Source organism: Mobula birostris, chromosome 8, assembly GCF_030028105.1.
Source record: "Mobula birostris isolate sMobBir1 chromosome 8, sMobBir1.hap1, whole genome shotgun sequence".
NCBI lineage: Eukaryota > Metazoa > Chordata > Chondrichthyes > Myliobatiformes > Myliobatidae > Mobula > Mobula birostris.
In genome coordinates this window covers 166,554,906-166,577,390 of record NC_092377.1, presented here as the reverse complement: position 1 = coordinate 166,577,390, position 22,485 = coordinate 166,554,906, and the positions used below count along the sequence as shown (strand labels likewise).

General features: G+C 41.4%; 1 protein-coding gene across 2 annotated transcripts in view; it reads left to right on the top strand.

The window, feature by feature from the left end:
* The window catches only part of polb (polymerase (DNA directed), beta), a 120,136-nt gene that overhangs the window by 88,456 nt on the left and 9,195 nt on the right, over nucleotides 1-22,485 (top strand). The window contains exons 12-13 of one of the 2 annotated variants that reach the window (XM_072266785.1): nucleotides 11,721-11,785; nucleotides 22,317-22,384. In XM_072266785.1, coding sequence (XP_072122886.1) covers nucleotides 11,721-11,785; nucleotides 22,317-22,374 — 123 coding nt within the window. In that variant the 3' untranslated portion in view covers nucleotides 22,375-22,384. Of the gene's footprint in view, nucleotides 1-11,720; nucleotides 11,786-22,316; nucleotides 22,385-22,485 lie in introns of those variants that run through there. The other variant, XM_072266784.1, reaches the window with a different exon arrangement.

Here is a 22,485-nt window from a genome sequence, read left to right as displayed (position 1 = left end):
GATACTTGGTCTGTCAAATGGACCATGTAAACATTCCAGGTAATTTTTAACCATATATCGGTAAATTAACGTGACAAATGGTTTTTAAGAACTATTTAATAGATCCTCAACTATTTACAGGTTTCAGGAATTAGAGTCATAGAGTCATAGAAAAGTTGTGGGTGAGCTAGTATTACAGAACTGGACTAGGGGATGAAATTTGGGTTATGGCCTTTGGCCAGAAAGGTCTATTTTAGAAGCAAACCTATTTCCACCTCCAGAAACAAAGATTTGAAAGGAGTTAGCCAATGGATTACTGTTTGCTAAAGGCAAATCTCCAGTCATGAAGCTGTTTCTAGAATACTTTGCCTTTAACAAAGTAACCCTGAATTACTTGGCCTCTGGGTAATTTCAGGCTAGTAACTAATATGCGCCCGCTTTGTGATCCATTATTTCGTTATGAATATCGTGGGGCCATCGAACGGGACTGGAGGATTATTCTCCTCATGTAAGAGGCAACAGACATGAGGATTTCCCAAAGTATGAGGTTGTTCAAAGTATGTCTTATGAGGCTGAATTTGATAAACTGAGCTCATGTGATGCCAAGAGTCCCATATACAAATAAATGGTACATATAATTAACTTCCTGCTTTTAACATCTTAGCCTCACACATTCATGAGCTGCCAGTGGAAGTGGTGGAGGTGGGCTTGATTGAAATGTTTAAGAGAAGTTTGGATACGGACATGGATGGGAGGGGTATGGAGGGCTATGGTCCAGGTGTGGGTCGATAGGACCATGCAGATTAACAGTTTGCTGTGGACTAGATGGGCTGAAGTGCTTCTGTGCTTTAGTGCTCCAATAACTCTCTATGACTGTAAAGGCAGATGTTGGAATGTGAGAGGGAGAAAAGTTGAAGTTGCAGAGATGAGAAAAGGTTAGAGAGGACAAAGAAAATATCTTTGGGGTGAGTCAAGGTTTACTCAAACAAGGAAAATGTTTTCAAGTTGTTTGGTAAATGAGAATATCCGTTAGTCTTGCGAGACCATGGATCTGCGCCTGGAAAGTCTTCACTCTCTAGGGCGCAGGCCTGGGCAAGGTTGTATGGAAGACCAGCAGTTGCCCATCCTGCAAGTCTGCCCTCTCCACGACACCAATGTTGTCCAAGGGAAGGGCATTAGGACCGATACAGCTTGGCACCAGTGTCATCGCAGAGCAATGTGTGATTAAGTGCCTTGCTCAAGGACACAACACGTTGCCTTGGCTGGGCTCAAACTCACGACCTTCGGGTCACTAGTCCAATGCCTTAACCACTTGGCCACATGCCCACTAATGAGAACAGTTGGATAGAAAATGAAGGGATATAGTGAAGGTATGAAATGCAGGCCAGCTGTGGGTGAATCTTGAAATCAAAAGAGATGTGTTAAGAATGTCCAACAAACCAGACAGTGTCCATGGAGAGAGTTAACATTACCGATAGGTAATTTTTACAGCAGACGCATTTCCTTGGCAAACTGGTCATTGGCTTTCTTTGATGGAATAGATTTAATTATGAATACAATTGCCATTTGGCAGACTAAGACTATACAGTTTTAGTTTGTCATTCAGATGTAGAACATGTGCTATTGAGAATTTGTCTGATGGCTGGATGATGTAAATGTAAACCCTGGAGGATGTATGTTTCAAAATATTGTGTTCCAATTAACTTTATATTTAAAGCAGCTGCTGTAGCTTGAAAAGCCATAACTTTGCTCTAATGCCATTGAAGTAATGCCATTATTGAAATGTTGTCAAGATGATGTCCTCTAATAGTCTTGTTCTTTCAAGTCTATGATATCCAAACATTTGTTTTACAAATGAGCTCTTACCACCTTGCAATTTTGTCAGCTTTAGAGACTATCTATAGTTAATTGATGCTTTGGCTTCTGGTGTTTATAGTCCCAACTGTAGAATTTAATTTGTGTGTTGAGTTGAAGTGCTTTTGCCAAACATTTCTAAGTAGTAGTTTTGTTTTCATAGCATCGTGTTCCAGGTCTGGGTTCCCAACCTGGGGTCCATGGACCCCTTGGTTAATGGTATGGATCCATGGCAAAAAAAAAAGGCTGGGAACTCCTGTTCTAGATAATCAAGTGATGAAATGTGATTTGCCTGAAGAAAGGTTCATGCAAGAGATCAGTCTGAAATTTAGCTCCAGGACTTTCCTAACAGAAGTGTTTTTTTTCCCCAAGTATGGCAATAAGCTATCTGGCCATGAGGCTGTCTGTGTGACAGAGATTCCAGACTTCACAATTTAAAGATTCTTACATTCAATTAGAGTCACTCCAAAGTGACTCCATACAGTTGTTTCACACTTGATATTTTCTAAGAAATTAATACTTGCAGAACTTTTCATTTCTTTTTCTTTGAATTCCAGCATGTTTTTCTGGAGAGGCAGTAGTGTGCATGGTTGTTGGTGAAACCCATTGGTTCCAATAATTGGTGCTGCTGTGACTGACTTCTCCAAGAGGACCACAGCATTGTCGTTGGGTTTGGAGGCTTGCGTGCTTCAGTGATCTGAAGAGTTATGTTGGACTTTATGTTCTTTATGTTCTTGGTAGACTTTTGGTAGGGTGACCCATGCCAAACAGGTCAAAGGGTAGAGGCCAGACTGAGAGTGGTCCAGGGTGCTCCAGATTTGGGGGGTCAGCTCAGGACTAACAACCCTGACTGGTAAAACTAAACTGTTCCACAAACAGCAATGAAGAATCCTTCTACATTGCAAAAAAAGAGGGCATACAACAAAGCAAAAATTAGTGGGAAGACAGAGGATTGGGAAGCTTTTAAAAACCTACAGACAGCAACTAAAAGAATCATTAGGAATATGAAAGCAAGCTAGCAAGCAATATCAAAGTGGATAGCAAAAGCTTTTTCAAGTATATAAAAAAAAAGATGAGAGTGGATATAGGACCACTCGAAAATGACACTAGAAAAATAATAACGGGGGCCAAGGAGATGGCAGATGAACTCCCTCAGTGTCGCAAAAACAAAGGAGCTGTTGTGGACTACAGGAGGATTGGAGACAGGCTAACCCCTATTGACATCAGTGGATCTGGGGTTGAGTGGCTTTAAGTTCCTTGGCATACAGATCACTGAGGATCTCACGTGGTCTGTACATACTGGCTGTGTAGTGAAAATAGCACGAAGGCGCCTCTTTGAGAAAGGAGGAAGGCAGCAGAAAGGGAATTGTAGACCAGTTGTCCTAACCTCAGTGGTTGGGAAGATGTTAGAGTCAATTGTTAGAATAAGGTTACAGAGTACTTGGTGGCACAGGGCATGACAGGACAAAGTCAGCGTCGTTTCCTTAAGTGAATATCTTGCCTGACAAACCTGTTGGAATTCTTTGAGGAGATTACAAGTAGGATAGATAAAGGAGATGTAGTGGATGTTGTATATTTGGACTTTCAGAAGGCCTTTGACAAGGTGCCACACATGAGGCTGCTTACCAAGTTAAGAGCCCATGGTATTGCAGGAAAGTTACTATCATGGTTAGAGCATTGGCTGATTGGTAGGAGGCAGCGAGTGAGAATAAAAGGTGCCCAGAAAACTTGGAAATTTGCAACTGTATATTAAGTAGTTAAATTAAAAATAGTGCAAAAACAGAAATAATTTTTCTATAAAGTGAGGTAGTGTTCATGGGTTCAACATCCATTTAGCAGAGGAGAAGAAGCTGTTCTTGAATCACTGAGTGTGTGCCTTCAGGCTTCTGTAACTCCTTCCTGATGGTGAGAAGAAGAAGAGGGCATGCCCTGAATAATGGGGGTCTTTAATGATGGACACTGCCTTTCTGAGGCACTGCTCCTTGAATATGTCTTGGATACTACAGAGGCTAGTACCCATGATGGAGCTGACTAATTTTACAACGTTCTGTAGCTTTCTTTGATCCTGTGCTGTAGTCGTCTCCCCATACCAAATGGTGCTGCAGCCTGTCAGAATGCTCTGCACAGTACATCTGTAGATGCTTTTGTGTGTTTTAGGTGACACACCAAATCCCCTCAAGCTCCTAATGAAATATAGCCGCAGTCTTGCCTTCTTTATAGCTGCATTGATATGTTGGGACCAGGTTAGACCTTCAGAGATATTGACACCCAGGAACTTGAAATTGCTCACTATCTCCACTTCTGATCCCTCTATGAGCATTGATGGGGAGGGCGTTACCAGTGATGGACTGCATTGTATCCACTACTTTTTGTGGGCTCTTCCATTCAAGGGCATTGGTGTTTCCATGCCAGGCTGTGATGCAGCCAGGCAATATACTCTCCAGCACACATCTATAGAAGTTTGTTAAAATTTTGACTGTTATCCTGAATCTTCGCTAACTTCTAAGAAAGTAAAGGCACTGCCATGTTTTCTTAGTAATGGTACTTACATGCTGGACCCAGGACAGATTCTGTGAAATGATAACATTGAGGAGTTTAAAGTTGCTGACTCTCTCCATCTTGATCTCCTGATGAGCACTGGCTTATGGACCTCTGGTTGTGGATAGTCAATTCATTGGTTTTGCGACGTTGAGTGAGAAGTTGCTGTTATGGCACCATTCAGCCAGATTTTCAATCTCCCTCCTATATACTGATTCTAAGCACACAGCCTACTGGTGCACCAATACTGTTGGAAATTGTGAAGGAGATATTTTTTGCCAATCTGAACTGATTGGGGCCTGCAAAGGTGGAAATTGAGGATCCAGTTGCACGAGGAAGTCTCGAGGCCTAGGTCTTGGAGCTTATTGATTAGATTTGAGGTGATGATAGTATTGAATGCCAGTAAGTTGAGTGAGGAGCCAATGAAATGGCGTCTGCTGTCAACCACTTGTAAGGAAATTGGAGCAGATCCAGGTTGCTCCTCAGGAGTTGATATATTTCATCACCAACCTCTCAAAGCACTTCATCACAGTAGATGTAAGTGCTGCTGGACAATAGTCATTGAGGCAGGTTACCACAATCTTCTTGGGCACTGGTTAATTGAAGCCTGCTTGAAGCAGAGGGGTACCTCAGATCGCCAAAGTGAGAGGTTAAAGATACTGAAACCCCTTTTTACTGGGCATCTGTAGAGATGCGGCTCATTAGCCCTTCGCTAACAGCCACTGGACTCAGCAGTGATAAAGCATCTTTCTCAGGCTCTGTATGTCTAGGGTCGATATGACCTGGACCTCGGCAATCTCGTGAGGTTGGGTACCTTGCCCACACGAACCCCGACTTGTGTGAATGCTGTATAACTTGCTGCTCCTGCGCAATCACCCATCGGCAAGAAATAACAGGCTGTACACTGCATACAATTATAAAGAAGATATATTTAAGTTAACTTAACCAAACAGTTATTAAAGAAAAGAAAGAAGAAAAAAACAATGGGGCCATCATAATTAAACAGTCAAATATACAGACAAGTTGGAGCTCATCTTGAAGCTATCTGTAACTCGTGAGCTGGACCCTTGGTCTGCATGAAAGCACACACACCACCTTCTGAATGTCGCTTGAAAGCCATCCCAAACAAATGGGGTCGCCCACAGGAGTATTAGTCCTTCCTCCTTGAAATATTCTTCTGCACAAAGCACCTTGTGCAACAGGGACGACATCCTCAGCCATCTTCCCTTCTGTCTTCTCCCAGTTCCTGCCAAAAACATCTTAACCCACAGCAGCGTCCGTCACAAAAACCTCTCCTCCCAGGTACTCTAGAACCTTCTCCCAATTCCACCACCCTGATTGGCTGACACTACATTCCTAGGGTGAACAACAAAACCCCTTATCTCAGCTCAAACTCAAATAGGCTGAAAGCAGAGCAGACTGTTCTTACAGAACTGCTAAAATGAAATACCTATAGCATAGCAGTAAAAATCATAACCACGGTGTTACAATACTATCAGTGAACTCCCCAGTCAGTTGATCAGCACAGGTCTTTAGTACTTGGTCAGGTACCCTATCTGGGCCAGATGCTTTCCATAAGTTCCGTGGGCTGCTTGCACGTCGGCTTCAGAGACTGAAATCATAGGGTTGTTGAAAGCTGTGGGAGTTTATGAATGTACCTCCATGTTTCATTGGTCAAAGTGAGCATAAAACGCATTGAGCTCATCTTGGAGCAAAACCTTGTTGTCACCTATTGTCACCAGGCTTTACTTTGCAGGGAGTGATAGCAGTCAAGTCCTGCCACAGCTGTTGAGCATCCTTTCCCATAGATGCTGCCTTACCTGCTGAGTTCCTCCAGCATTTTGTGTGTGATCCTTTCGCGATTCCAGTTAGGTCTGGAATTGCCACTTTACCTTGACCTCTTGTATCTTACTTGGTCCCCAGACCTAAACGCCACTAATCTGGCTCTTAGCAGATAGCAAAACTCTTGGATCAGTTGGAAGTGAAACTGTGTACAGGATTTATTTCCTGAAGACTGGGTCTCATTTTAGTTAATCCATAATTACGTTGCCAAAATGTCATAACTATCAGTGCAAAAGAAGTTTATAATTTAATAACTTCTAAATAACAACTTGCCGAGAGTGAATTTTATGCTATATTGCTCTTTTGAAATACAGAATGTTGTTTATAATAAATGATTAGCAAGATTACAGAATGATCCCTTCATGATTACTATGTACAGTCCAATCCATTCTATTCAGTAAATGTTTTTAAAGATTGCAAATGCTTTTAAAAGTGCAAAAGTTTTAACTTGGAATTATATCCCAAGCTCAGACATCTGCAGAGATGATTCAGAGATGTGAGGTGCATTAAGGTGCAAGGGTATGAAATTGTTTTTATATGTTCACTGCTGTTTCAGTAATATGTGGACAAATAAAGTCTTTTTTTCCCAGTAATCATTACTTGATGAGGAACACTTAAGATTGTTAACTATCACCATGAAAGAGGGCAAAAATTATTATGCCCTAGAACAAGTACAAAGTTGGAAAAAGGAATGTATAATGAAACATAAGGGCAAGATTTTTAACTGGTTGATTCTGCTCTTTTCGTGTCTTTTATCCTGTTCTGTGATAGCATAGCCACTGGTGAGACATGTAGGCTGCCCAGCACAGGCCCTGCTGAATTGATTTGCTGCAAATAACACATTTCACTGTATTTTTGATGTTTTTATGTGCATACATGTAATTATGAGGCTATCAGGCGGGAAATTGGAAGCTTAAATTGGAAACAGATGTTCTCAGGAAAAAGTACGGAAGAAATGTGGCAAATATTCAGGGGATATTTGTGTGGAGTTCTGCATAGGTACGTTCCAATGAGACAGGGAAGTTATGGTAGGGTACAGGAACCGCGGTGTACAAAGGCTGTAATAAATCTAGTCAAGAAGAAAAAAAAATCTTACAAAAGGTTCAGAGAGCTAGGTAATGTTAGAGATCTAGAAGATTATAAGGCTAATAGGAAGGAGCTTAAGGAGGAAATTAGGAGAGCCAGAAGGGACCATGAGAAGGCCTTGGCGGGCAGGATTAAGGAAAACTCCAAGGCATTCTACAAGTATGTGAAGAGCAAGAGGATAAGACGTGAAAGAATAGGACCTATCAAGTGTGACAGTGGGAAGTGTGTATGGAACCGGAGGAAATAACAGAGGTACTTAATGAATACTTTACTTCAGTATTCACTATGGAAAATGATCTTGGTGGTTGTAGTGCTGACTTGCAGTGGACTGAAAAGCTTGAGCATGTAGATATTAAGAAAGAGGATGTGCTGGAGCTTTTGGAAAGCGTCAAGTTGGATAAGTCGCCGGGACCAGGTGAGGTGTACCCCAGGCTACTGTGGGAGGCGAGGGAAGAGATTGCTGAGCCTCTGGCAATGATCTTTGCATCATCAATGGGAATGGGAGAGATTCCAGAGGATTGGAGGGTTGCGAATGTTGTTCCCTTATTCAAGAAAGGGAGTGGAGATAGCCCAGGAAATTATAGACCAGTGAGTCTTACTTCAGTGGTTGGTAAGTTGATGGAGAAGATCCTGAGAGGCAGGATTTATGAACATTTAGAGAGGCATAATATGATTAGGAGTTGTCAGCACAGCTTTGTCAAGGGCAGGTCATGCCTTTCGAGCCTGATTGAATTTTTTGAGGATGTGACTAAACACATTGATGAAGGAAGAGCAGTAGATGTAGTGCATATGGATTTCAGCAAGGCATTTGATAAGGTACTCCATGCAAGGCTTATTGAGAAAGTAAGGAGGCCTGGGATCCAAGGGGACATTGCTTTGTGGATCCAGAATTGGCTTGCCCACAGAAGGCAAAGAGTGGTTGTAGACGGGTCATATTCTGCATGGAGGTCGGTGACTAGTAGTCTGCCTCAGGGATCTGTTCTGGGACCCTTACTCTTTGTGATTTTTATAAATGACCTGTGGAGGGATGGGTTGGTAAGTTTGCTGATGACACAAAGCTTGGCGGTGTTGTGAATAGTGTGGAGGGCTGTCAGAGGTTACAGCGGGACATTGATAGGATGCAAAACTGGCCTGAGAAGTGGCAGATGGAGTTCAACCCAGGTAAGTGTGAAGTGGTTCATTTTGGTAGTTCAAATATGATGGCAGGGTATAGTATTAATGATAAGACTCTTGGCAGTGTTGGAGGATCAGAAGGATCTTGGAGTCCGAGTCCATAGGATGCTGAAAGCAGCTGCGCAGGTTGACTCTGTAGTTAAGAAGGCATATGGTGTATTGGCTTTCATCAATCGTGGAATTGAATTTAGGAGCCGAGGGGTAATGTTGCAGCTATATAGGACCCTGGTCAGACCCCACTTAGAGTACTGTGCTCAGTTCTGATCGCCTCACTACAGGAAGGATGTGGAAGCCATAGAAAGGGTGCAGAGGAGATTTACAAGGATGTTACCTGGATTGGGGAGCATGCCTTATGAGAACAGGTTGAGTGAACTTGGCCTTTTCTCCTTGGAACGACGGAGGATGAGAGGTGACCTGATAGAGGTGTATAAGATGATGAGAGGTTTTTGGATAGTCAGAGGCTTTTTCACAGGGCTGAAATGGTTGCCACAAGAGGACACAGGTTTAAGGTGCTGGGGAGTAGGTACAGAGGAGATTTCGGGTAAGTTTTTTACTCAGAGAGCTCTGAGTGCGTGGAATGGGCTGCCGGCAATGGTGGTGGAGGCGGATATGATAGGGTCTTTTAAGGGACATTTAGATAGGTACATGGAGCTTTGTAAAATAGAGGGCTATAGATGGGCACGTGGCCAAGTGGTTAAAGCATTGGACTAGCGACCTGAAGGTCGTGAGCTCGAGCCCCAGCCAAGGGAACGCAGTGTGTCCTTGAGCAAGGCACTTAATCACACATTGCTCTGCGATGACACTGGTGCCAAGCTGTATGGGTCCTAGTGCCCTTCCCTTGGACAACATTGATATCGTGGAGAGGGGAGACTTGCAGCATGGGCAACTGCTGGTCTTCCATACAACCTTGCCCAGGCCTGCGCCCTGGAGAGTGAAGACTTTCCAGGCACAGATCCATGGTCTCGCAAGACTAACGGATGCCTTTATTTTAGGTAAGCCTAGTAATTTCTAAGGTAGGGACATGTTCGGCACAACTTTGAGGGCCAAAGGGCCTGTATTGTGCTGTAGGTTTTCTATGTTCTATGTTTTATGTTCTATGTTTTATGTTCTAAATAAAGCTAACCTTTAAGTAATCATGTTTAGTGAAGATACTGGAATAAAATATAATTATTACAATATCTTTTGGAGTTTCTTTTAAAATTGTCCTTCATTGTGCTTCCAAAGAGTGGGTCCAGGTGAATTTTAAAACTAAGTGGTTGTGCTTTTTCATTCTTGCATAGATGGCTATTTTGAAAGTTACCTTCATTTTCTTTTGATTCACAAACTTGCATATGGGGCTGTAGTGTTGCAGTTCAGGAGAATGAGAGATGAACATTGAAAGGTATATGATCCTAAGGAGGATCACAGGGTAAATGTCAAAATGTTTGAGTCTTGAACAATGGGACATAGTTACAACTTAAAGGAACAGTCATTTAAAGCTGAAATGCATTGCAATATCATCTCTCAGGGTGGTGTATCTATAGAATTCTCTACCCTAGAGGTTCTTGGAAATTTGATCACTAAAGGTAGTTAAAGAGAAAGTAGATATGTATGAGAAAGGTTGTGGAACTGGGAGCTATGTGGAACAGAAGAGTTGGGGACTGGGATGGGTCATGAGGAGAGACCTGCTCCTGTTTTCCTAAGTGCATCTTGCCTGTATGCTCTATGCCTCGACAAAGTCAAGAATGCCAAAGAAGTTTCTTTCACAACTTGCATTGTTATTTCCAATAGATTATACATCCATGCTCCCATATGCTGCTGCTCATCCACTCTTTATAGAACAGTGTCCTTTGTTTTATGTAGTCTCCCACCAACCCCCCACCCCCCCACAGATTTCCTACAAAAATGTATCAGCTAGTGTCAAATTGATTTCAACTTCACCCACCACAAGTTTGTTCATTCTATCAAATTGTTATATCCTCCTGTGGTTTATCGCTGTTCTTTTTGCAATTCATAATACTGACAAAAATTGCCCATGAACTATTTTAAAAGAAAGACTTGCATTAGGTCGAAATGAATTATCTGGGAAGAGTTTAATCTTAAGAGAACTGAATTGTTCCCTTTTAAGTGATTAATGAATCAGTGTTATGATTATTGTTTAGAGCAAGTTGAAACTATTCCCTGGTTGCCAATTGGCAAGAACTACATTGTTTATAAATGCTGTGGTTCATGATGGGAGATGAATATCAAAGCAATCTGTATCATTCAACTCATGAAGTTTATTTCTTCCACAGACACATTTACTTTACTACAATTTAGCCAACTTCGTGATGCAGTATTTTATAAAGTTGCTGCTTGATCACCAAATCCAGCAATTGGAAAATGAGGAGTATTAATCTGCCTAATATGATCTGTAAGGGATTCAGATTAAGATTAGATATTATCTTTATTTGTCACATGTACATTAAAATATACAGTGAAATGCACTGATTGTGTCAAATCAAAGCAGCAAAGATTATGCTGGGGAGAGCCCACAAGTGTCCCCGTACTTCCAGCATCAACATAACATGCCCACAACTAACGCACCATGGTTATGGTGAAAACCCCTGACCGACAGCAGCAGGAATTGAACTCCAATCTTACAGCCAGTGCTGTATAGCATTGTGCTAACCGTTATACTATCATGCTGTCTCTTTGTAGAATACTGGTGTTAAACTAACGATGACAACAGGGTCCAAGCCCCAAGCGTATTGAAGCAACAGGGCCTAGGTCTAAGAGCAAGGAATGACCCAATGTTTGGATGATCTAAATGCCGGGCCAGGTTGAAAAGGTCAGGGTGTTGGCTCGCTCTGGCTGCGATGATACCTGGCCCTGTGCCTGTGGACTTACTTTTGTAATACTTTAGTTCTGAATGCTATTTGCTTACTTTTCTAGTTTGCATGTTTTTTCTCGCTCTCTACCCATTGGGTGTTTGACGATCTTCTTTTTCTTAATGGGTTCTATTGGGTTTCTTTGTTTTGTGGCTGCCTGTAAGGAGGTGAATCTCAAGGTTGTATATAGTGTACATACTGTGATAATAAATGTACTTTGAACATGCGAGTATAATTAATTCCCAGATTTTTCTTTCATTTCCTAAGTACCAAAAAACATTCATTGTTTTGCCATACTGTTTTTGGCAATGATTTTGGTCCGTGCTGATTTTATGATAGTTACTTAAGACTGTTTTGTTAGTAAATTCCTAACCAGTTTTCTCTGCTTTCTTTGAACAGGGTGTCTGCCGATTGCCAGATGACAGTGATGGCAGTGATTATCCATTCAGGAGAATTGACATTAGGTGCGTTAATTCCAGAGTATTTAAAGCTAACTGGAATATCTACTAATTTCCATAATGTACCTCTCTTATCATGTGGTCTACAATGTCCTGATTCAATGTTTAGAAATCATGAGAATGATCCCAGAAATGAAAGGATTTACATATGAGGGCAGTTTGATGGTTTGCTGGATTTCAGAAGAATGAGGAGGGATCTCATTAAAACCTATTGAATATTATTGAATAATGTAAAAAATGGACAGCTACCACAAAGTATCCAAAAGTTGTTTAAAATGAGAGAAAGTCAACATGATTTGAGAGGAACATGTATATTTCAAAAACAAAGGATAAGAACAAATGTAAGAAATCATTGTATTTCAATCAGAGAGATGAATCTATGGAACAGTTGTAGTGAGAATTTAAAAACATGTACCACACTTAACAAGTTTAAAAAATATTTTAAAATAATTTAATGAACAAATATAAAATACATGATTTAAAATGAATGGGAGTAATGTAAATAAGTGACACTTGGAATTGGATTTGTGTTAAAAGATTATGAAATTTTTTGTTTTGATGTGATGATTGATGCCAAATATGTTGTTGTATAAGTAAGAGGGGTAGGTGTAATAAGCTGTAGCTTCAGCCTACACCCTTCTGGTCTGTTTTAAAGAATATCTTTTTTTTGGTGTAATTTTGTCCTGTGAAATCATCGTTGAAAATGATGCTTTTTGTTATGTTTGTACTGACCGAAATAAATTTCATTCATTCCCAATATTGAGATAGAATGGACGTGGAGAAGATGTTCCCTGTAGTGGGTTATTCTAAGACCAGAGGGCAGAGGCTCAGAATAAAAGGATGTCCCTTTAGAACAGAGATGAAGAGAAATTTCTGTAGCCAGAAGGGTGATGAATCTGTGGAATTCATTGCAACAGGCAGCTGTGGAGGCCAAGTCATTGGGTATCTTTAAAGTGGAAGTTGATAGGTTCTGATTAATAAGGTGTCAGAGGTTACAGGGAGAAGAAAACAGAATGCGGTTGGGATGGAAAATAAATAAGCCATGTTGGAATGGTGGAGCAAATTTGATGGGCCCAAAAGGCCTAATTCTATTCCTATGTTTTATGGTCTTAGGGATTTTTTTCAGAAAAACGTCATGGAAAAGACTGTTGATAAAGCTGTTGTGTAATATATTTCATTGGCTTGCTTTTCTTTGTGTTTTTTCATTTAGTTTTTCACCATTCTGCTGGGCATGCTTTCGAATCATTGAACAGTTAAGAAACTGATTTAAATTCTAAATCAATGGACTCGAACTTGCCAGGGAATGTCTTTGTAAACTGTGGGTATTCCCACTCAAGCAAGAAGTTTCAAACTTGCCAACTGTTCCTCATTGGTGATTCTCCAATATTATTTGTGTAATGGATTCATTGATGCTGCCTGACCTGCTGAACATTTCATGATGTTAGTTTTTTATTTCTGAACATTATTATTCTCTGATTACAAAGGCTTTTTCTCTGACCTTCTTCAGAATCAGAGCTAGGTTTATTATCACTAACTATCTGGTGAAATTTGTTAACGCAAACACGAGGAATTCTGCAGATGCTGAAAATTCAAACAACACACATCAAAGTTGCTGGTGAATACAGCAGGCCAGGCAACATCTCTAGGAAGAGGTACAGTCGACGTTTCAGGCCGAGACCCTTCGTCAGGACTAACTGAAGGAAGAGCTAGTAAGAGATTTGAAGGTGGAGGGGGAAGGGGAGATCCAAAATGATAGGAGAAGACAGGAGGGGGAGGGATGGAGCCAAGAGCTGGACAGGTGATAGGCAAAAGGGATATGAGAGGATCATGGGACGGGAGGCCCAGGGAGAAGGAAAAGGGGGAGGGGGGAAAACCCAGAGGATGGGCAAAGGGTATAGTGAGAGGGACAGAGGGAGAAAAAGGAGAGAGAGAGAAAGAATGTGTGTATATAAATAAGTAATGAATGGGGTACGAGGGGGAGGTGGGGCATTAGCGAAAGTTTGAGAAGTCCATGTTCATGCCATCAGGTTGGAGGCTACCCAGACAGAATATAAGGTGTTGTTCCTCCAACCTGTGTGTGGCTTTAAGGTGTTGGGCTCAGATGGATACTCTGAGATGTTGATACCCGGAACTTGAAGCTGCTCACCTTTTTTACCGCTGACCCCTCACTGAGGGCTGGTATGTGTTCTTCCATTTTGTATTATGGCAAGCTGTCATCAGAGATGAGTGGTGGAGGGTGGTTAACCAAACAATAAAACTACTGAACAAAACTGAGAGAGGAGTTGGCCAGATTTGATTGGAAAAGACACTGGCACGGGTGACAGCAGTGGCTGGAATTTCTGGAAGCAATTCAGAAGCCGCAGGATATTTACATCCCAAAGAGGAAGAAGTATTCTAAAAGCAAGATAACACAACCATGGCTAACAAGAGAAGTCAAAGCCAACATAAAGGCCAAAGAGAAGGCATAAAATAGAGCAAATACTAGTGGGAAGTTAGAGTATTGGGAAGTTTTTAAATACCAACGGAAGGCAACAAAAAAACCATTAAGGGGGTAAAGATGGAATATGCAAGTAAGCTAGCCAATAATATTAAAGAAGATACCAAAAGTATTTTCAGATACATAAAGTGTAAAAGAGAGGCAAGAGTGGATATTGGACCGCTGGAAAACAATGCTGGAGAGGTAGCAGTGGGGAGACAAGGAAATGACAGATAAACTGAATAAGCGTTTTGCATCAGTCTTTACTGTGAAGAAACTAGTAGTATGGTGAAAGTTCCAGGTGTCAGGGGTCATGAAGTGTGTGAAATTACCATTACTAGGGAGAAAGTTCTTGGGGAAACTGAAAAGTCTGAAGGTAGACAAGTCACTTGGATCAGATGGTGACCAGGGTTCTGAAAGAGGTGGTTGAAGAGATTGTGGAGGCATCAGTAATGATCTTTCAAGTACCACTAGATCCTGGACGGTTCCAGAAGACTGGAAGATTGGAAATGTCAGTCCGCTCTTCAAGAAGGGAGAAGAAAGGAAATTATAGGCCAGTTAGTCTGACCTCAGTGTTTGGGAAGATGTTGGAGTTGATTATTAAGGATGAGGTCTCAGGGTACTTGGAGGCACATGATAAAATGGGCCATAGTCAGCATGGTTTCCTCAAGGGAAAATCTTACCTGACAAATCTGTTGGAATTCTTTGAAGAATTAACATGTAGGATAGACAACGGAGATTCGGTTGATGTTGTGTACTTGGATTTTCAGATGGCCTTTGACAAGGTGCCACACATGAAGCTGCTTAACAAGCTATGAGTTCATGGTATTATGGGCAAGTTTTAGTATGGACAAAATGGTAGCTAATTAGCAGGAAGCAAAGAATAGGAATCAGGGAACCTTTTCTGGCTGGCTGCTGGTGACTAAGAACCTGGTGTTCCAGAGGGGTCTGTGTCAGGACCTATTCTTTTTACGCTATATGTCAGTGATTTGGATGGTGGAATTGAGGCCTTGCTGCAAAGTTTGCAGATGATACAAAGATAGGTGCGGGTAGTTTTGAGGAAATAAAGCAGCTAGAGAAGGACTTGGATTCGGAGAATGGGCAAAGAAGTGGCAGATAGAATAGTGTTGGGAAGTGTGTGGTCATGCACTTTGACAGAAGGAATGAAAAGGTTGATTATTTTCTAAATGGAGAGAAAATACAAAAGGGATTTGGGAATCCTCGTGCAGGATTCCCTAAAGGTTAATTTGCAGGTTGAGTCTGTGGTGAGGAAGGAAAATACAATGTTAATATTCCTTTCAAGAGGACTGGAATATAAAAGCAAAGGTGTGATGTCGAGACTTTATAAAGCACCTTTGAGGCTTCACTTAGAGATTGTGAGCAGTGTTTCGCCCCTTATCTTAGGAAGGATGTGTTGAAACTGGAGAGGGTTCAGGGCATGAAGGGATATGGGGGGAAGGCAGGAGACTGGGGAAGGCAGGAGATTGGGGGAAGGCAGGAGATTGGGGGAAGGCAGGAGACGGGGGAAGGCAGGAGACTGGGGGAAGGCAGGAGACTGGGGAAGGCAGGCGACTGGGGGAAAGCAGGAGACTGGGGGAAGGCAGGAGACTGGGGGAAGGCAGGAGACTGGAGAAGGCAGGCGACTGGGGGAAGGCAGGAGACTGGGGGAAGGCAGGAGACTGGGGGAAGGCAGGAGACTGGGGGAAGGCAGGAAACCAGGGGAAAGCAGGAGACGGGGGGGAAGGCAGGAGATCGGGGGAAGGCAGGAGACTGGGAGGAAGGCAGGAGATTGGGGGAAGGCAGGAGACTGGGGAAGGCAGGTGACTGGGGCTCAGAGGAAAGATGAGTCAGCCATGATGAAATGGCAGAGTAAACTCAATGGGCCAAATTGCCTAATTCTGCTCCAACAGCTTATGGGCTTATTGAATGTAGATTTAAGGAAACATGCTCTTTTCTTCAATGCCAGGATACCCGATTATGGTTTTCTTAATAATTCACAAGTTTAAAAATTAATAGGGTTGATTTGCTAGTAATACTTGGAAAAGTATGGCTGGACCAGGTTCTCAATTGTTCCTGTCTGGACATCTGATTCTGTTTACTGAATGTCTTCAAATGGCTGCTTGAATAACACTGAATGTGGTTGACCTATATGAGAATTTTTTAAAAAAAGATCATTTTTATTAGCAACTACATTTCTGTCTAGCATCAGAGATCAAACCATGTTTCAGAAAGATGCAAGGATTTCTATATTTATGAAAATACTGCTTTTTCATGAATAAAAGATCTTACTTTGAGTAAGGAAGTTCTTGGAATGTAGGCCAGGGTGACATTTAAGAAAAAATGTAGTCCATCAAATGGAACAATACACTCAGATTTTAGGAACAATCTCTTCCCCTCTGCTATTAGATTTCTGAATGGTTGATGAACCCATGAACACTATCTCACAATTATTTTGCTCTCTTTTTTTGCACTAATTTAATTTTATATATACTGTATACTGTATATAAGTACCACCTGAACCTAATGAAATAGCCACTGAGTGTATGTTTGCGGTGTTCTGCTGCTTTAGCTCATTCACTTTAATGTTTGATGTGTTGTGTTCAGAAATGCTCTTCTGCACATCACTGTTGTAATGCGTGGTTATTTCAGTTACTGTCAGCTTGAACCATTCTCCTCTGACCTCTCTAGTTAACGAGGCATTTCCCCCCCTAGAACTACTGCTTACTAGATGACTTTTTTTTGCACCGTTCTCTGTAAATGTTAGAGACTTTTATGCGTGATCAGCAGTTTCTGAGATTCTCAAACCATCCCATCTGGCACCAATAATACAAAACCACGGTCAAAGTCACTTAGATCACATTTCTTCTCCATTCTGAACTTTGGCCTCAATGACAACTGAACCTCTTGACAATGTTCGCATGCTTTTATGCATTGAGTTGCTGTCACATGATTGGCTGATTAGATATTGCGTTGATGAGCTTGTGTGCAGGTGTATCTACCAAAGTGGTCATTGAGTGTACATAAAGCAATGTGACCTTCTTTCCAAGATCTCAGATCAAAGTCTCAAACCCTCGTCCCAAAGTGCCTCGCGGGGCTTTCACCATACTAACTGTGGTGGTTCAGGAGTAGGTTCACAGCTGCTTTTCCAAAGCCAGTTAAAACAATGAGTGTCATCTTTGCACCAGTCACATACCCTGAGAACAAATCTTTAAACCCTCAGCAACTTAATCTCTAAATTCAAAGTTAACAAAAACCTTTGCTGCATCTCTTTTGTTTCTATACTTTTGGATAGGTACATGGAGCTTAGAAAAATAGAGGGCTATAGGTAAACCTAGTAATTTCTAAGGTAGGGACGTGTTTGGCACAACTTTGTGGGCTGAAGGGCCTGGATTGTGCTGCAGGTTTTTTATGTTTCTATGTGTTGGCACGTGGCCCAGTGGTTAAGGCATCAGTCTAGTGATCTGAAGGTCGCTAGTTCGAGCCTCAGATGAGACAGCGTGTTGTGTCCTCGAACAAGGCACTTAACCACACATTGCTCTGCGACGACACTGGTCCCAAGCTGTATCGGCCCTAATGCCCTTCCCTTGGACAACATCAGTGGTGTGGGGAGTGGAGACTTGCAGCATGGGCAACTGCCGCTCTTCCATACAACCTTGCCCAGGCCTGCGCCCTGGAAACCTTCCAAGGCGTAAATCCATGGTCTCATGAGACTAACAGATGCCTGTATTTTATTTTTCTATGACAAAGTCTTTGATTAAATATTTTCATTAAATTCTCTGAGTTGTTTGTCCATTTATCTGTTAAGTAACATTCACAACATCAGCTTAATATTATCAGAGTGAGTAGCATTACTTTTTTAAAAACAATGGAATTGGCAATCTCCAAGTGGAGCATTTTTGTTACTGTACAAATGCACCATTCCTAGCAGCATTCATCAGTAATTTATATGAACTTTGCTCAATTTATCTAAAGTCAGGTCAAAATACTTGCAATAGCTTCCAACCGCCTAGTCGTATATAAGGATTTTCTCATGCAAAGGTGAGCTTGAATTTCTTCATTGGATGATCAAATAAGCACACCATCTCAGTAGGGTAACAGCAGATGTGATTTCTGTAGCTCTTTTTGCTGTGGACCATCTAGGCAAAAGGAACTCATGGCAGGCTGCTGTTCATTGACTGTAACTGGGTGTTCAACATAATCATTCTATCAAACTCACCATCAGGTTTCAAGATCTGGGACTCTTTACCTCCCTCTGCAACTGGATACTTGACAAGCAGTGAGGATTGGTAACAGCATCTCCTTGCTGACCATCAACACAATCAATACAACGTCGAATAAACTTCTCAGGCTTCCAGTCGAGTATCAGTATCGACTGACCGATGTTTCCAGGACAAACTCTGCAGAGTTTGTCATTGAAACATTGGTTAAAATTGACACCTGTACTCAGCTGGAAGCCCGAGAAAAGTTTATTTGTCAGAAAAACTGGGAAAGCATTAGATCTTTTTTCAGTGCAGCATGCTTAGCCCCTTGTTCTGCTCTCTGTACATGTGTACATAGTTAACTCTGATGCAAGAGCCATCTTCAGATTCATCAATGACATTATGTTGGACATATCACTGGTGGCAATGAGTCAGCTTCCGGGAACAAAGTAGGTTACTTGGTTGAGTAATGCCTCAAAAACAACTTCACACTCAATGTCAGCGAACTTAACGGGTTGATTATTAAATTCTGGGAGGAGACGGAGGGCGCACCCGTACCAGTGCACACTGGGGGATCAGCAGTGAGAGTTGATAGTTTTAAATTTCTGCGCATTAACATATTGGATGATCTGTCCTTGGGCAACACATATATGCAATCACAAGGGAAGAGTGCTAGTATCTTTACTTTCTTAGAAAGTTAAGAAACTTCCAACCTTCCACAGATGTCCTGTTGAAAGTACCCTGACTGGTTTCATCATGGTGTGGCATTGCGGTTCAGATCAGCAGGAACACAAGAAACCGCAGAGAGTAGTGGGCTCTGTGCAATACGTCACAGACCTCAAGTTTGTAAAGATAGGTGGAGATTTACACAAACAGAAGGCAGTGGAGGGTAGAGCAATGGTAAATTGATCAGAATCATTTTTAATATCACCGGTTATGTCGTGTAATTCGTTAACTTTGCAGCAGCAGTACAAAGTAATACATGATAAAAATAGAAAAAACTGAATTACAGTGAGTAATATCTGTGTATATCAAATAGTTAAAATAAGTAGTGCAAAGACAAAATCTTTTAAAAAGCAGCGAGGGAGTGTTCATGGGTTCAGTGTCCATTCAGAAATTCAATGGCAGAGGGGAAGAAGCTGTTCCTGAATCGCTGAGTGTGGGTCTTCAGGCTCCTGTACCTCCTCCCTGATGGTAGCAATGAGAAGAGGGCACGTCCTGGGTGGTGGGGGTCCTTAATGATGGATACAGCCTTTTTGCGGCATCACTCCTTGAAGGTGTCTTGGATGCTATGGAGGCTGGTGCCCAGGATGGAGCTGACTAATTTTATCAATCTCTGCAGCTTACTTTGATCCTGTGCAGTAGCCCCCCCCCCACCTATACCAGATGGTGATGCACCCTGTTAGAATGCTCTCCACTGTAGATCTGAAGAGGTTTTTGAGTAGTTTAGGTAATAAGCCATATTTCCTCAAACTCCTAATGAAATATAGCCGCCGTCTTGCCTTCTTTATAGCTACATCAATATGTTGGGACCAGGTTAGATTCTCAGAGATATTAACACCCAGGAACTTGAAACTGCTGACTCTCTCCACTTCTGATCCCTCAATAAGGATTGGTTTGTTTTCTATGAGGACTGGTTACTCACGAGACATGGACACTGTGTTGCTCTTCTTCATTGGGATTAGAGAGGATCAGGGATTGAATGTTGTTTAAAAAATCTGAAGTTGGTTAACCCTTCTTCGATCTGTGCTAATCATTCACTGATTCAATTTAAAATTGTACATCATTACTATTTGACGAAGGAGAGATTGTCTAAAATGTTTTCTAATGTTGATAGTTATTGTGATAGATATAAAACTGAGACAGCTGCACTAACACACATGTTTTGTTCCTGTTCTATACTGGAACAGTTCTGGAAGTCAGTTTTTTCTACATTTCTAAAGCACTTAAAATGAATTTACAACCTAACAAATTAACTGTGTTTTTTGGAATAATTCCTCAAAATATCCGTGTTATCTCTGACCAACATATTATTGCATTTGTTACATTGATAGCTAGGAGGGCCATTTTGTTGGAGTGGAAGGATACGCCGGCTCCCATTTTGTCACAATGGTTCTCTCAAGTGATGCTATGTCTTAGTTTGGAGAAAATTAGAAGTCGAACTTTTGAACCTATGTTTGATTTTGAGAAAAGATGGGGTTCTTTTGCTCGTTACTATTAATTGAGTTAATTGATAGATTTCCTCCACGATCTAATTGTAAATTTTTGGTACATTTTTGTTTCTTGCTGGTGGTTTGATGTTTATGAATGAAGCTTTTTGTGTGGCGCACGGCTCCGGGGTTGAACACCTAATGGGTTTTTTCTCACTTTTCTTTGCTTTAGTAGAGTTTTTTTTTCTCTTTTTTTGTCACCAAAATTTTTTCAATCTTTAAAACAATGTTTTTTTTCTTGAGACATTGTAAGTGTTTCCTACTTCAATGTACTCTTGTTAATTTTGGATAATAATAAAAAGATTTGAAAAGAAAGAAAAAATCTGTCATTTCAGGGGGTAGATTATCACTGGTGATAGAGGGGAGGGCATCTCTTAAACTTGACACCTACATATCCAGACGTGCTTTGTCTGTGGCTTTAAAACTGAATAGTGAGCTCTTCTTTTGTGTTTGTTAAACAGCTTACAATTGTTCAACTTTCAGGTACTTAGCAGAGCTTCAGGAAATGTCCTCCCTTGTAGCATGCCTCTGAAATGCCTTGGTGGCCTTTTGAACAATCTAACGTGTCTAAAATAATTTAAAAATATAATTAAAATTTAAAGAAGTCTATTCAGGCACACAATAAACTGAAATTAATTAAATTATTTTAAGATAAAAATAATACTAATTTTAATATTGGAATAATGTGCCTAATTGGTGGCAAGGTGGAGATATATCTCTACCAAAAGAGGTGTAAGGCACTCCTTCCCTCCACTGGCCTGCAGGTCACCCTTGGGCAAGGTGTAGCACCTGCTTAGTGCCCCAGTCAGGATCACAAGACGCCATGGGAGCCGGTGGTGGATGGTCGTACGAGCAGCCAGTGCATATCACAAGTCCTGGTTATGTGACCACTGACGCCAGGCAGACAATCTCTGAAGAGTATTGATAATGGCTAAGGCCATCTGTCCTGTAAAGACACTGCCCAGAAGAAGGCAATCGCCTGTCACTTCTGTAGAAAACTTGCTAAGAACAATCATGGTCATGGAAAGATCATGATTGTCCACATCATATGACGCGGTACATAATGATGATGATGGAGGAAAGTTTAGGGAAGATGTCAAAGGTAGGTTTTTTTTTACACAGAGAGTGGTGGGTGCCTAGAATGTACTGCCAGGAGTGGTATAGAGGCAGATACATTGAGGCCAATTCTGAGATAGACACATGGATGAAAGAAAAATGGAGGAAAGGTTTATGTTAACAACAGGAATTCTGCAGATGCTGGAAATTCAAGCAACACACATCAAAGTTGCTGGGGAATGCAGCAGGCCAGGCAGCATCTCTAGGAAGAGGTACAGTCGACGTTTCAGGCCGAGACCCTTCGTCAGTTGCAAAGGTTTATGTTAATTGTGAGCATTTATATAGGTCAGCACAATGTTGTGGGCCAAAGAGCTCACTGTGCTGTACTCTTCTGTATTTTATGTTTCATCTCTGTCGCAATGGACAGCCTTTTGTTCCTCCCAACTATACTGAGTCTATAGTTGGTTTTATGATTATCTTTACCATTCTAGTGTTAATTAGTGTATATTTTCCATTTAGGCAAATTTACCACTCTTGTTGATCTTCCAGCATAATATATCTGTCTAAATTGTCATTGTGTTTATCTTTGTTTTTAGCTTAAGAACAGTGGATATCTTGAACTCCGTTTTCTTTCCTCTTTCAATTCACATTTGATACCACAGGGTGAGCATTTTCCACCAACAGAGTGCAACTGGCAAGCTTCAAAATGAAGTCAATAAAACCATCTTGAAGCATGTCCAGTGTTATATTATTCATAAATTAAAT